The 16,142-nt window shown below is 40.8% G+C and overlaps 1 protein-coding gene and 1 long non-coding RNA gene across 2 annotated transcripts in view; one reads left to right on the top strand and one right to left on the bottom strand.

The window, feature by feature from the left end:
- LOC138962000 (uncharacterized) overlaps positions 1-16,142 on the top strand; it is a 231,751-nt gene that overhangs the window by 72,659 nt on the left and 142,950 nt on the right. The gene's annotated exons all lie outside the window — the stretch shown is intronic.
- LOC138960882 (potassium voltage-gated channel subfamily KQT member 1-like) overlaps positions 5,631-16,142 on the bottom strand; it is a 42,771-nt gene continuing 32,259 nt past the window's right edge. The window contains exons 7-11 of the mRNA XM_070332518.1: positions 12,792-12,918; positions 11,309-11,384; positions 9,403-9,497; positions 7,246-7,348; positions 5,631-6,247 (exon numbers count right to left, since the gene is read on the bottom strand). Coding sequence (XP_070188619.1) covers positions 6,146-6,247; positions 7,246-7,348; positions 9,403-9,497; positions 11,309-11,384; positions 12,792-12,918 — 503 coding nt within the window. The 3' untranslated portion in view covers positions 5,631-6,145. The remainder of the gene's footprint in view (positions 6,248-7,245; positions 7,349-9,402; positions 9,498-11,308; positions 11,385-12,791; positions 12,919-16,142) is intronic.

Raw genomic sequence — 16,142 nt, 5'->3', positions numbered from 1 at the left:
TGACAAACAATAACTAATAATTAGATGTTCAGTTTTTTCCATAGTCAGACGTACCATAAACTCAACTTTCTTGCTTTTCGAATGCCGTTTTTAATATTGTTGTTTTTACCATCAGCGTACACTTTTGTGCACAATCCTATCAATGTTGAATGTAGTCTTTGAATGTGAGGCGTTAAACCGCTGTCAAAGCCTTTGAAGATCTATCAGACTAGCAAGAGTTGTCTGAAGATGTTTGGCTTGCGTTTTTGTATGCACCTATTGACTCCCCCCCCCCCCCCCCCCCCCCCCTTGTTTACCGTATTCTCACTTTTTTCAACGTCGTTCCCGGCATCCGGAACATTATTTTCCGACGTAATTAAGCCTGACATATCATCCTTAAATACATTGTTTACCCTCTTCATGTATGGATAGGACTAGCAAAACTTTTATAGAAGTAAGTTCAGATTATAGTTTGGATATCTCCAAAAGAACTGAGGTTTCGCGAAGGGCTGTGTGCGGCAGAGTGCGAGTGGGGATGAGTACAATAATAAAGTGTGTGTGTGTATGTGTGTGTGTGTGAGAGAGAGAGAGAGAGAGAGAGAGAGAGAGAGAGAGAGAGAGAGAGAGAGAGAGAGACGCACAAACATACACACACAGACCTACATGCAAACAGAGGCAGAAAATATGCGACAGCATTCCAGCAAGGCATATATATATACTCATCATATGCTGACTTTCTTTTGTTTCCTTTTTTGGCCAACCCATAATTATTATACAGGTGTAAAAATCGTGTGAAAACCGGAGTTTATAAACAAACCACATACATCGTACACACACAAACAACAGCAATGCAGAAAATAATCAAGACAAATCGTTCAGGAAACAACAGTAAGAGTAATTAACATACATCAAGAAGGCCGGGAAAGGCTTGAAACATTGGACATCTTGACAGATATCTTCCTTCAGATGTAAACAATCATGTGAAGTGCCAATGATCTGTGGAGGGTTTTACACTAGAGATAAGAGCATCCCTCCACTTGGACACCTACCAACACTGTACAGCCTGGCTGCTTTTTGTGCACAATGCATTTTCAATTTTGTCTTTTTTTTAATATTGCAATATTTCTTCTTCTTCTTCTGCGTTCGTGGGCTGAAACTCCCATGTACACTCATGGGTTTTTTTTTTGCACGAGTGGAATTTTACGTGTATGACCGTTTTTTACCCCGCCATTTAGGCAGCCATACGCCGTTTTCGGAGGAAGCATGCTGGGTATTTTCGTGTTTCTATAACCCACCGAACTCTGACATGGATTACAGGATCTTTTTCGTGCGCACTTGGTCTTGTGCTTGCGTGTACACACGGGGTGTTCGGACACCGAGGAGAGTCTGCACACAAAGTTGACTCTGAGAAATAAATCTCTCGCCGAACGTGGGGACGAACTCACGCTGACAGCGGCCAACTGGATACAAATCCAGCGCGCTACCGACTGAGCTATATCCCCGCCCAATATTGCAATATTGACACAGGTATCAACCACAAAAAGGAATATTAGTTCAGAATGTATTTTTCACTTTGCGGGACTCTGGAAGTTGGCGTGGTTCGGCCACATCACGAGGCATAATAATTATATGACACCCTCTCCCAAACCATACTGCAAGGAAAAGTCAACGGAGGACGCAGACGCGGGATACAACATAGGAGCTGGTCCGACAACGTCAAAGATGGGTACAGTTGAACTTGCCTGACCTTCTGTCGACGACCCCCAACAGAACAGAATATGGAGAAGGGTGTCTGCTTTTACTTACACTCACGTCCGCCCCCACCCCCATCCCCACCCCCGTTGAGGACTGTCTCAGTCAGGGGACGGATGACGATGATGGTAATGATGATGATGATGATGACCACGACGACGATAATGATGGTTGTGGTGATGATGATGATGACGACGGTGATGATGATGGTGGTGGGGATGCTGTTGTTGCTGCTGCTGTTGATGGTGGTGGTGATGATGGTGGGGATGATAAATGATGATGATGCTGGTGATGATGATAATGATGATGATGATAATGGTGATGAAGACGACGACGATGCTGCTGATGAAAATGATGATGATGACGACGACGACGATACTAATGGTGATGATGTGTATGATGATGACTGTGATGATAGAAAACAGCTAGGTGCTATATATTCGGCATAATGTCCAAGTGGAACCTGGCTACTCTTATCCTTATCAAAAGCCTAAACGGAGCTATGACAATTTATGCGATTGTTAACTCGGGACGAGGGGTATCTTCAAGTTCAGGTACAAAAAGCGAACATATAATATACACATGATTCCGTTGTATAACAGCCGACGATTCTCTTTTAGATAGTTTCGGGGAGCATTGAATAGCGATGTCAGTATTTTATATGTGGTCATGTTTAAATAATGTCCATCGCAGATATTAGCTCGTCTGTGGAATGTGAGTGAATTCCATGAAAACGAGCAGGAAAACGGCCAGTCCAACAGATTTTCATACAAACCACAGTCACTGAAATACAAGCACAGGAGGTCACACACGCATACGGGCAACGTCGCGGATGCATGCACTTATTCAAACGTGCATAAAGACAGACACATAATGAAATGCTTACACAATGCACATAACGTTTTTAAGAATGTAATACAATACGTACACTTATTCAAACATGCATAAAAACAGACGCATAATGAAATGCTTATACAATACACATAACGTTTTCAAGAATGTAATACAATATATTCTAAACTCAAACTGAGAGACACAGACAGACAGATAGACAGCGAAAGACAGACAGACGGACGGACACACACACACACACACACACACACACACACACACGCACACACATGAATGCATGCACACACGTACATACGGTATTAAATTTAAAAACCAAGGTAATTACTGCCTGTTTGTGCGACGTTCACAACGTGTAAGAGCCAATGTCACTTTATTTCTGTTTGAAATACACTGTCCTCCCCGTAACAACAATTTAGCTCACCATCTCAGATCTGGTCAGCATGGGATTATTAGACCTTCACTTCAATTGGACACATACCAACACTAAACAGCCTGACTGTTTCCTGTGCAGGGCAGGATTTTGTGCGAATTCTTTTTGCAGATTGACACTAGTAGTTTTCAAGAAATTTATTAATGCACACAAAAATCCGACTGCACAGAAATCTATCAAGCTGTTGAGTGTTGGTATGTATCCAAGTGATTGTCTTGTCCTATGTATAAGCCTGGCAATATCTGATAGGATTAGTCCAACCGTTTACACGGGCAGTATTGTGCATTGAAAGTCCAATTATCGCGTGTTCAAAACGTCCGTAGCGTGCGATTAATATCCACGGTCCGTGATACAAATGAGACGTCGTGAGCTACGTTTGTCACAATTCCACTGTAAAAATACCCGTATGACTAAGATTACCACACACACACACCCCCTCCCACACACACACACACACACACGCCCTCCGGCTCCCCATAACACACACGTATACACAGTACAAAGCGTACACCATTGACCACATGTTCACAGACCATTCACAAAGAAAATCACAACCTATAAGGACAGTATAGTGCATTCACTACATTATTTTGTGGTCCAAGGCTTCGGAGTATTTCAAACAAACCTGGATCTACCAGGACATGTTGTGCTCTGTGTATGAAGTACATGTGATTCTCTCAATATCTGTCGAAAAATGCCTCAGAAATTGTGCATTTTTCGACCAAAAAACCCCACTTTAAACAATAACTTGTGAGTAATATTGTTGACTGCTTTCCCGTACAACCTGCTAGTTATTCCGTGTTTGTGCAATCTTCACTTTAACTTAGGTACATTATCTGAACTTGAATCGTAGAGTAAAAATGTCCATTTTAACACAACGTTCTTCAGCCAAAAAGTGTAGATATGTTTAGTAATGTTACAGTGATGTGAACATGCAGCTTTTCACTTGAAATGTTTATTTCCAAGGAGGATGCAATCATGTACACGAAACAGTTTTTTCAAGGCGTTTTTGTACTCGTCAGAAAAGAACTTTTCACAAAAACACACCGATTGATAGAAAAACAAAACAACGCACATTATTCCTGCCTCGTACTTTCCATTAAAAAGAACATCTCAATTCACATCAAACGCACTCTTCAACAAAAAATCGTACAGACAACATAGGCTTTAAACGACACATGTGAAACAAGCAACAACAAAATCGAGGGATCAGCTCGTTACTTCCCCGGCTCGTTACTCCCCCTTAGGGTTAGGGTTAGAGTTAGGGTTAGGGTTAGTAACAAGCCGGGGGAGTAACGAGCCGGGGGAGTAACGATACGGGGGAGTAACGAGATGCTCCCTAAAATCGATACTATGAGTCAACAAAAATGTATCACAACACGCACCCCAAAATCGATACTAAGAGTCAACAAAAATGTATCACAACACGCACCCTAAAATCGATACTATGAGTCAACAAAATGTATCACAACACGCACCCCAAAATCGATACTATGAGTCAACAAAAATGTATCACAACACGCATCTGAGTTTGTCCTTCAAGATTCCTTTCTTCCTTTGCAGACAACCTTGTAACTCAATTTTGATCTGTCCCGTCTTTTGCATGGTATAAGAGCATTCTTCTCTTGTTCTTTCTTTCTTTATTTGGTGTTTAACGTCGTTTTCAACTACGAAGGGTTTATATCGCGACGGGGAAAGGGAGAAGATGGGATAGAGCCACTTGTCAATTGTTTCTTGTTCACAAAAGCACTAATCAAAAATTTGCTCCTGGGGCTTGCAACGTAGTACAATATATTACCTTACTGGGAGAATGCAAGTTTCCAGTACAAACTGCTTACATACTGCTTGACTAAAATCTTTACAAAAATTGACTATATTCTATTCTATACAAGAAACACTTAACAAGGGTAAAAGGAGAAACAGAATCCGTTAGTCGCCTTTTACGACATGCTGGGGAGCATCGGGTAAATTCTTCCCCCTAACCCGCGGGGGGTATTCTTCTCTTGGACACATACCAATAACCTTAGCGTACAGGCAGGCACATTCCTATGCAGAGTTGTTTTCTTCTTTGTTTTTTTTTCACCCGAGTTAATTTCCTAACTGACACCTATGTCAATCTGCACAATTAATTCAGCAAATAAAAAACATTAAATTAAAAAATTTAAAAAAAAAATTATAGAATGCTCACGTTCAAAAATTCAGAAAAAAATACAAGAATGGTAGCTAGGTTATTGTAACGTTTAATTGATGAAAAAAACAACAACGTTACACTCATTGTACGTCGGCCCACTGGTCTCATAAGCGGACAGACACACAGACAAACTCTTACGATGCAGATGATCAACTTATCTAAACAAAAATCCATTCCTGTTTATATGATTTAAAAAACAAATCACACTGCGCAAAATGCAGCCAGGGTTGCGATTCTTGGTATGCGTCCAAGGAAAATGACGCTTTTATCTCATGTAAAAGCCTAGACATATCTGCAGTGGTTTACATGATGGTTTACACAAGAAGGAAGGTATCTTTAAATTGACCCTCAACAAAAACATACAGACGTCGCCCTGTGTCGACAGGATGAAAACCTGAATAATATACAATGTACCCTGAGAACCTTGAGGTGTGAAAATAAACTTTTTTTCTCACTTTGCCAAATTATCAGCATCCTCCACGAAGAGAAATAGTTTCCCTTTGTTAACAACGGGTAACAATTAATACACGCCAACCAAATTCCAACGCAAAGTCAAACGAAGAAACTGGATAGTCCTGTTTTAATGGTCTCTGTCTCCAGTAACCCTGTTTCTGTGAGTCGAGGTCTCGCACTAATACACAAACAAGCTCACAGCTTGAAAAGGTCAGATAAGGAATAATCATAAAAACACATTTCACTCGTTTAAAAATCAGAAAAAAAATCGTTTCATAAACGACGCACATGATCCTTGCGCACACGCACTTTTCTGTCATTTGTAAGGAATGTCTATGTTTTTTGTTTTTTTTTAGGTATATATATGCTCTGCCCATGTTGGGTTTGATTGAAGGTCACTTTTTGTTGGTCAAGGTCACACCGACCCGGCGTTGTCAAGGATAAGCCAGGTTAAAATGGTGAAGGTCAAGAGAAGGTGAAGGTCACTGTCAGACCTCATCCTTTTGAGCATCTGTGCTGATTGTCTTGGATTTGAGGAGAGTATTGATGAGAAAGAGCGCCTGGTCCATTTTCTGGTCCAAACGGTTTACCTGCAATAGAACCAGAAAATGTATTCATTGTCAGGATCAAGAGGTTGCAGGTGAGAAGAACTAAAAAAAAAGAGATAGAAATGAACATTTACCCACCAGAAAAAACCCATTATGAACAATCATTTCGTGTTCGTGTTTAATTTTTGGCTCACGTAAGTGTAGCCTATGCGATGCTCACTTTTGTCTGTCTGTGCGTGCGTGCGTGCGTGCGTGCGTGCGTGTGTGCGTGCGTGCGTATGTATGTGGTAGAAACTTTAACATTTGACTGAACACCGAAATACTAATTTTACCTGGTTATTATTCAAGCAACAGTTTCAAAGTATTGAAGCAATGATCAACATTTCGTCGGCACGTATGTAGTTAAAGTGTGTATCCAAAGAAAACGGGTGGTGGGGGGTTTTGGGGGGGTAAAAACTGGTTTGTGTCATGTGTGGTATGTAGACCAGATCAGGGGTCAAGGTTAGGTCAGATCGCGTGAAGGATTGTGGTATAGATACAGTTATCATCGAGCTGCAGTTCGCCGATTCGGAGAAGACGACTCATGATTTCACATTGTTCGGTTTCGTAGCTCCAGAAAAATAGATAAAGAAGATACCAAAGGAGATTTCCTACAGGTTAATCTGCACAGCGTGTTTCCAGTGTCTGCGCGAGGAAGCGCTGTCGAAAGCGCAGTGTCGATCTGGCCATCTGGCAGTCGTGTCCTCGTAAGTAGGCTACAGACAGACAGATCTAGATCTAGTGTCTCGCACTTTTGCACCGTGTCACCTATGCTTACTGTGTGTGTGTATGTGTGACGGAGTGATTGAGTTTGTGTTACTGTTTGTCGATTTCTTACGTGAGCCTTGAAGGCTTCGCCTCTTGTTCTTGACACACACACACACACACACACACACACACACACACACACACACACAAGCACGCAGCTCACACATCCCATCCCATCTCCGCCCCACACACTGATTAAACCTTCATTGCTAGTTTTTTTGGTCACCTCATACCTGACTTTCCACGCGCACCATTCGCGCGCCGATGGTCATTTTCTCTCTGTCCCTCGCCTGGCTTGAGTACAGACTGCTTGGTTTTCCAAGTGTCTGGTCCAGTCTGACAGGCAGAAAACAATAGATAATGTACTCTCATAATTATAACTTGCAAACGCTTTTCTGTATACCTGTTCATGCAGTTAGCCCTGCCTGAAAAAGAAAGCCTTTTTTCTGATAGGTAGGATTTGTAACAGAAAAAAACATAAATTATATATTCTCTTAATAACAGCTTGCAAACGCGTTATGTACCTGTCCAGGTAACCCTGCCTGTAAAAGAAAGCCGTTTTGAAAGATGAGTAAGCCTTAGGTAACATAGCCAAAAAAAATAGGGTAGGAAGGTAGGCAATCACTTTTTTTATCTAACGTGTACAAATTAAACCTACTTGACAGGGAAATAAGTGTGCGACTCGAGCGCTTTCGCTTTCATTGCGTTTTCTGCACTCGGGGGTTTTATTTTTTTTAAATAATTTTTTTTATTTTTTTTTTTAACAAATGTAATAAAAAGTTATAGGGTCGGCCCGTAAAAATAGGGTAGGTCGGGTTACCGTAACCACACCTATTCTTTTTTTAGGCCTTAGAAGGAAAGTTTCTCCTTTCAAAGAAGGCCACACGCAACAACAAAACATTGCTTCCGATGACAAGGCTAAACATTTTTGGGTCGGGAGGTCGCTTCCTTTTTTAGATTTTTTTTATAAAAGCTTATGTTTATATTATTATTATTATCATCATCATTTGTACAGACGCATATGTGGCTTTTTATTGGCCGGAAATTGTGCTAACTGTGTCCCCTCAATGTCGGCGAAGAGTAACTTTCATGGTAAAGACTGCAAAATCGACATTTGTTATTTTTATTCACTTTGTTTAAAGGCATATTAACTCGATGAATATACACGCTAATTGCTTTACCAACAGCTGGAGACATGCTAAATTAAGTTCCCTGCAAAATATTGTGGTCTAGGACCCCTTAAATGTTGAGATATTTGAATTTTTATTTTGATCTAGATCGTCCTATTTATAGATTTGCCAACAGAGGGAACGTTGACGTAAGGGAAATAACTCCGCGTCTTTGTTGACATCCTCACTTTTTCAGAGGCTAGAACAAGCTGTAATGCATGTATATGGTCCGCGCATTGCGACATATCGTCATTATATGGCCTTATGATGCATTTGACATCGATTGTGGGCAAACTACACTTTGTAAACACGGGAGCGCGTACATATGCCTTTAAAAAGGGTCAAAGAAAATTCAAGGGTCGTGAGGAAAGAATAGTTCTGTCGCAGAATCGGAAACATTGAAGTCTTTTTCTTGGCCTACACTCTGAAACGATAATGAAGCCGCTTTCTCTCTCTTTGCAGCTTTTACACTCCCATTTCAGCCTTCCCCTCTGCTCCAAGAAAATGTCTCCAACGTTATTGCTTCTCCGAAGACGATTTAAGAGTGACAATTTAATTGAGTGTTGAAGAGGGACTGGAGAGTATTTCAAACAGCCCAGTCAATTAAGTTTGGGGGGGAGCATACATTTTCCCCAATGCTCAGTTAAAACTGGAGCCTGCAATGCGATTTTTGCAGCAAAGGAAAGATGCTGCTGTTAACTCTATCACCCTTACAATCACCCCCACCACTGGCAGTTTAAGATTTTCCCAACTGCTCATTTAAAACTGTAGGCTGCAATGCGGTTTTCCAGCAAAGAAAAAATGTTGCTGAAAATTGTATCACCACTATACCCTCGATCACCACCAGTATTTTGTTTGTTTTTTGTTTACAAAGGACTTAACATTTCTTACATACTGCTTGACTAAAATCTTTACAAACATTGACTATATTCTATACAAGAAACACTTAACAAGGGTAAAAGGAGAAACAGAATCCGTTAGTCGCCTCTTACGACATGCTGGGGAGCATCGGGTAAATTCTTCCCCCTAACCCGCGGGGGGTAGCTGTGTCCATGGTGATTCAGTTATTTACATGCGTTTGTGTTTCTCTTCTACATTTGTGTTCTTCTATTTCCACTTTCTTTGTTTTCTGACCCTGATTCCGCTTGAGGAGGGATTTTTTAATTTTTTTATTATTAGATATTGACAGAAATAATAATAAGAAGAATACATTATGCTTACCTTCGTTGGAGTTCTTTGATCCTGACCATCATGTTGAGGTGACCCTGAGAGTACTGTTCTATCACGTCACGCACGTCGTACGGCTTGCGCGCTTGCTGCACGTGCAAAATGACAAATTGTTCAGAGCAATCTGTGGTTATGATATGAACACATCTTGTTGTAACAATGATGTTCAACAGGCAAGCTCCATGCTTAAACACGTTTTGCAATCAGGTCTATCACTGTAAAAAAGAAGGTTCTCAAACTTCACATCTGTTTCTTCAAATCTTGTTGAAATCTTATCTCCTTTAAACAGTTACAACTCTTATCCGTGGGGACATCCCGGAATAAAACCTTCCGAGTTTCTCCACTGTAGTGTTTGTCACGAATCTCTTGAACGTCCACACACTTGGTAAGGACCTGTCCAATGGTCCAATGTGGTTATAATCACATCTTGTTGTGACAGAGATTTTCAACAGTGTGTGGTTATGAACACATCTTGTTGTAACAATGAATTTTAAATGTGTGTAGAAATGAACACATCTTATTGTAACAATGAATTTCAAATGTGTGTGGTTATGAACACATCTTGTTGTAACAATGGATTTTAAATGTGTGTGGTTATGAACACATCTTGTTGTAACAAAAAATGTCAACAATGTGTGATTATGAACACATCTTGGTGTAACAATGATTTTCAACAATGTGTGGTTATGAACACATCTTGTTGTAACACTGATTTTCAACAGTGTGTGGTTATGAACCCATCTTGTAACAATGATTTTCAACAGTGTGTGGTTATGAACCCATCTTGTAACAATGATTTTCAACAGTGTGTATGGTTACGAACACATCTTGTTGTACACAATTCATCAATGACATGAACGCATTGATCCATGAGAAATACCCTGATCCTGCCTGTAGTTGCTGTATTCAAGTCACTGATGGTCCAATGTTGATTAAGGTATACTGTGTCATTCGAAATACTCCAAAGGTAACAATCTTGTGGGCTTAAATCTTATTAGTTTGGCTACCGCTTAATTTCAAACCTTGTACTGTTGAGTCGATACCCGAATTTGGCAACATTGTTTTGAAATTGCACAAAAGTCAGACCATTTGATTAATAAAATGTTCGATTTGTGGAAGGGTCATGTATAGGCTGAAGTTTATGTCCTCCTAGTATGAAGTGATTCGGTCTAGAGATGTAGAAATTATCAGCATGTTTGAGGGTTGCATTTTTTGGGGGTCACCCTGTAACAAGGATTTGCAACAGCTACAGTTCTAATAATGGTTTGCATCACATGCAGTAATATCAATGTTTTAGCCACTGAAATTATAACAATGGTTGTTAGCAATTGCATTTATAAACATTGAACACAGACGAAGCAGAAGAAGAAGCATTACTGCAGTTATCAGAACAGTATTTAGCAACCACGGTAATAACAATGTCTTTTAACAACTATATACATGCGTGTAACATGACTGACTGACTGACTTTGGGGGTTTAACGTCCTCTGAGGTAACTTGGACCTATTTGGGACATGATTTTTATACGCTGTTAAGCGCGTAACATGATTAATACAACTACAGTTATGACAATGGTATATGACTGCAAACTACATTTCTAACAATGGATCGCAACAACTACAGTCATAACAATGGTTTGCAACAGCTATTGTAGTATTATTGGCTTGCAGCTGCAACGATTTGAAACTAAATTTGATTTATGCAATTACTTCTATCTATTTCAGTGCGTTTGCGTTTCCTTGCCCACGTGTGCATGCGTGCTATGTAAAGAAGGGAATTAACGAGCACAATTTGTTTAAATTCCTAAGCTGCTGGGAGGGGTGGGGTAATGAGGTCGGAATGACAACACCATACGACACAACACAAATAGAGAAAATAACACCACAGCACGAAAACAAACCTGAAACCTTCGCCGGGAGACGAAGTATTTTATTTTTCGGATGACGCGGATGGCTGTCTTGTGAGCTTCAGTTAATCTGAAAATAAGAAATTAAACAAGAAATTCGATTACACTTCTCCTCCAACTCTCGCCCTACTTTTTTCTCACCTTCGATTTTGTCTTTCTTTTGGAGTGAACAGTTTGAGTTCATTTGCATTTTCTGTTTTTGACGCTTATCTGAAGACCCGGTTAAAGGTGGATTTGGTTTGCATTGTGAATTCAATAGATTTTTAAAAAAGTAATTTATTGATTTTTTTTTTTTGGGGGGGGGGGGGGGGGGGGCGGTCATCGACAGAAGTGCAAACGAAGAGTTTCACGGGATTTAAAAAAGGGAGGAAGGGGGTTAATGACGTGATGAAAGGAAGGGTTGGACAGTCAGTTTTTGTATTGTCCGTTTGTTTCGCGATTTCGTGTAAAGCAATTTACACAGTTCTTCCGAATGTGTGGATCAGAATAAGCAAAAGTCCCGATTCATTTCCAGAAACAACGAAAATGCGAACCGAATAGTAATAACTGTCAACTGAGGTAGAAACTTGTAACGTATCTGAGCACAGACACCAGGGGCGGATCAGTTGCTTTGTAAGGGGGGGGGGCACTTTGAATCGAAAGTGATTGTGATGGGCGCGAAGCGCCCGAATTTGTTACTATGGGGGTCCGGGGGCATGCTCCCCCGGAAAATTTTTTTTGCTCAAAGAAGCAAAATGGTGCCATCTGGTGCCATTTGAACTTATAAATGGTCATAGAATCAGCATAGAAAAATCTCTTTTTTTTCTTCTTTTTTTTCTTCTTTTTTTTTCGGGGGGGGGGGCACGTGCCCCCTGTGCCCCCCCCCCCCCCCCTCGTCCGCCCCTGGACACGTTCTTGTAGCACTGTTCGGAGCTGATCTTCAAACTTTCCTCTGTCGACTGGTGACCCATGCCGAAGCTTGCTACAGTACTCCTGTTCTTCTTGTAGCATGTGACGAGCTGCTTGTTTTATCATCCAGTACGTGCCTGAAGTCTCGTCTCTACTGTAGTCTTTGACCAGCACAAAGTCGTCTGTTTCACACAGCAATGAAGAGAGAGATAGAGAGAGAAAGAGAGAGAGAGAGAGAGAGAGAGAGAGAGAGAGAGAGAGAGAGAGAGAGAGAGAGAGAGAGAGAGAGAGAGAGAGACAGACAAACAGACAGACAGACAGACAGACAGACAGCCTGACAGACAAAGAAACAGACAAACAGACAGACAGACCGACCGACCGACCGACGGACAGACAGACAGACAGACAGACACAGAGACAGACAGAGAAAAGACAAACAGACAGACAAACAGACAGACAGACAGACAGACCGAGAGAAACAGACAGAGACACACAGGCAGAGTCATAGACAGAGAAAGACAGACCGAGACAAGCAGAAAGACAGATATCTTAACCATTTACTTCACAATGAACTAAAGGATTTTCTTACAGTACTACTTTTTCCATGGGGTCATCCTGATCGTAGTCTGTGTCGTCGTTGTAAGGTGTGTCTGTGCCGCCACACGATATACTGGGGCGGTGGCTGTCTCTTCGGAGTATTCGGGGCGTCAAGGGACCTGCACAGAAGAACGATGGTTAAACGTCAATAATAACATGTGATTAGATATTACTCTACTTCATGTGCAGCAAAAGTAAACCCCCAAAGCTGTTTTGTACAAAACCAAAGTCTTTTGTTGCAACAGTTAGCTGTTACGGCGCTTACTGGGATACCCGTGACAAAACACAAACACACACACACACACACACACATACACACACACACACACACACACATACACACACACACACACCCGTGACAAAACACACACACACACACACACATACACACACACACACACAAACATACACACACAAACACACACACACACACACCCGTGACAAAAAAAAACCACACACACACACACCCACACACAAACACACACACACACACAAACACACACACACGCGCGCGCGCGCAGAGCGGATAAGATATATATCACTCTTTTTCCAATTTTGTCTAAAGGTCGGACTGACAAAAGAACAATATTTATTGCATTCAGCCGAAAGCTTCATTCTTTGCATCTTGTCAAAGCTAAAGAATAATTTATTTCATTCGAAATGAAACCGTTTCATCTGCGACTTTGCTTTATATTGATTTTAAAGTGTGTGTGTGTATGTGTGTGTGTGTGTGTGTGTGTGTGTGTGTGTGTGTGTGTGTGTGTGTGTGTGTGAGTGTGTGTGTGTGTGTGTGTGTGTGTGTGTGTGTGTGTGTGTGTGTGTGTGTGTGTGTGTGTGTGTCTGTCTGTCTGTGTAAGTGTGTGTGTCCGTGTAAGTGTGTGTGTTTGTAATGTTTCGTCTTTTCAAAGCAAAACAATGTATTTCATTCCGAACGAAACCGTTTCATTAGCTGTACATTGATTTTCCCCCAATCGTCTTGCATTATTTTCTATTAAAAACAACAACAACTACAGTCTGGGTAGTTCACTGCAACATCATATGGTATACTGAATCTGGGTGAGGGTTTTGAGGATCACAAGAGAAATTCAACACCATCTAATCAGTACGTCTCTAGTTTGATTTTTGTTAATCCTTTTATAATTAAAAACAATTCCATAAAACTGCCTTTCTTGTTTTTGGATTTTGTTGTCAGATGTTGACAAAAAGAAGATAATCAACAAGATAGCTAGTGTCCAGATGAGTCCAGGGCATAAAGAAAGTATGCCTACGATGACCCTGTTGCTTTTCATGCGCGTTAGAATAAACTGAGTATTCTACTTCTCGGTCACGTGGTGTTGTTGCCTTCCCTTTTTGGGTTAATTGTCTTTTGCTCGCTTTGATTGATTTTTGTGAAACAGTTTCGGGACACATTTGTCAACAATTAAAACAAACCGAGAAAACCCCACCCATTCTTATTGGCTGAATCACGACACAAGAACTGCTCATGGTAAAAACAGAGATGTTGTAATCCAACTCCCGCATTAAAGAGTGTAAACGATTCTGTTCACCATATAAGATCTGGCCAGAATTTTGTTGGGATCAGATAATCCCTCGATTTGGACACATACTAACAATCAATAGCCTGGAAGCTTTCTGGGCAGATTAGAATTCAACAAGTCGCGTAAGGCGAAAATACAATATTTAGTCAAGTAGCTGTCGAACTCACAGAATGAAACTGAACGCAACGCAACGCAGCAAGACCGTATACTCGTAGCATCGTCACTCCACCGCCCGTGGCAAAGGCAGTGCACGTGGAATTGACAAGAAGAGCGGGGTATTCGTTGCGCTAAGAAGGATAGCACGCTTTTCTGTACCTTTCTTCGTTTTAACTTTCTGAGCGTGTTTTTAATCCAAACATATCATATCTATATATTTTTGGAATCAGGAACCGACAAGGAATAAGATGAAAGTGTTTTTGAATTGATTTCGAAAAAAAAATTTTGATAATATTTTTATATATTTAATTTTCAGAGCTTGTTTTTAATCCGAATATAACATATTTATATGTTTTTGGAATCAGCAAATGATGGAGAATACGATAAACGTAAATTTGGATCGTTTTATAAATTTTTATTTTTTTTTACAATTTTCCGATTTTTAATGACCAAAGTCATTAATTAATTTTTAAGCCACCAAGCTGAAATGCAATACCGAACCCCGGGCTTCGTCGAAGATTACTTGACCAAAATTTCAACCAATTTGGTTGAAAAATGAGGGCGTGACAGTGCCGCCTCAACTTTCACGAAAAGCCGGATATGACGTCATCAAAGACATTTATCAAAAAAATGAAAAAAACGTTCGGGGATTTCATACCCAGGAACTCTCATGTCAAATTTCATAAAGATCGGTCCAGTAGTTTAGTCTGAATCGCTCTACACACACACACAGACAGACAGACAGACAGACGCACATACACCACGACCCTCGTTTCGATTCCCCCTCGATGTTAAAATATTTAGTCAAAACTTGACTAAATATAAAAATGAATTATCTTGTTTAAAAATTAAATTAAATAACATGATTTTATTGACAAAATTTGCATAAAAAGCATCAAGGGTCCTAATTTTTGAATGCAACCAAGAGGCGGGATGATCTTCTCCAACATAAAAGCCTTGCTTTGATCTCTTCTTCTTCTTTGTCTTCGATCATGGGCTAAAACTCCCACGTTCACTCATGTTTTTGCACGAGTGGAGTTTTACGTGTATGACCGTTTTTACCCCGCCATACAGGCAGCATACGCCGATTTTGGGGGAAGCATGCTGGGCATTTTCGTGTTTCTGTAACCCACCGAACTCTGACATGGATTACAGGATATTTTCCGTGCGCACCTGGTCTTGTGCTTGCATGTACACGCGAAGGGGGATAAGGCACTAGCAGGTCTGCGCATAAGTTGACCTGGGAGATCGGAAAAATCTCCACCCTTAACCCACCAGGCGGCCGCGTCTTGGATCCGATGTCTTATCCACTAAACCACTGCGCCCGTCGCTTTGATCCAAAATGGCGAGTCGAACTGTTTCCACAGGAAGGACTGTGCCTTTTAAGAGTCCTACATCTCCGCCACGTGGCGTTTTATCCTCTTCGTTCTGGTTTTGCTGAATTTGTTTTCATATAGGTTTGTATGTGAAACAGTTTCGGGACATATCTAATAACTTTAAAAAGCTTGTCTGCCGAATCACGACACAAAAGCTGGATATACGTAGGAGTGTATCTTTTGCAATCCAACTCTCACCTTCATTTTGTGTAACACCATTCGCAAGTAAAAAAAGTAAAAGCTATGCGTTAAACGTCTGATAGGATATGAAAC

This window comes from Littorina saxatilis, linkage group LG3 (genome assembly GCF_037325665.1).
Source record: "Littorina saxatilis isolate snail1 linkage group LG3, US_GU_Lsax_2.0, whole genome shotgun sequence".
Classification (NCBI taxonomy): Eukaryota; Metazoa; Mollusca; class Gastropoda; order Littorinimorpha; family Littorinidae; genus Littorina; species Littorina saxatilis.
Note: the sequence above shows the minus strand (reverse complement) of the source record. Positions and strands in the feature narration are given on the sequence as shown.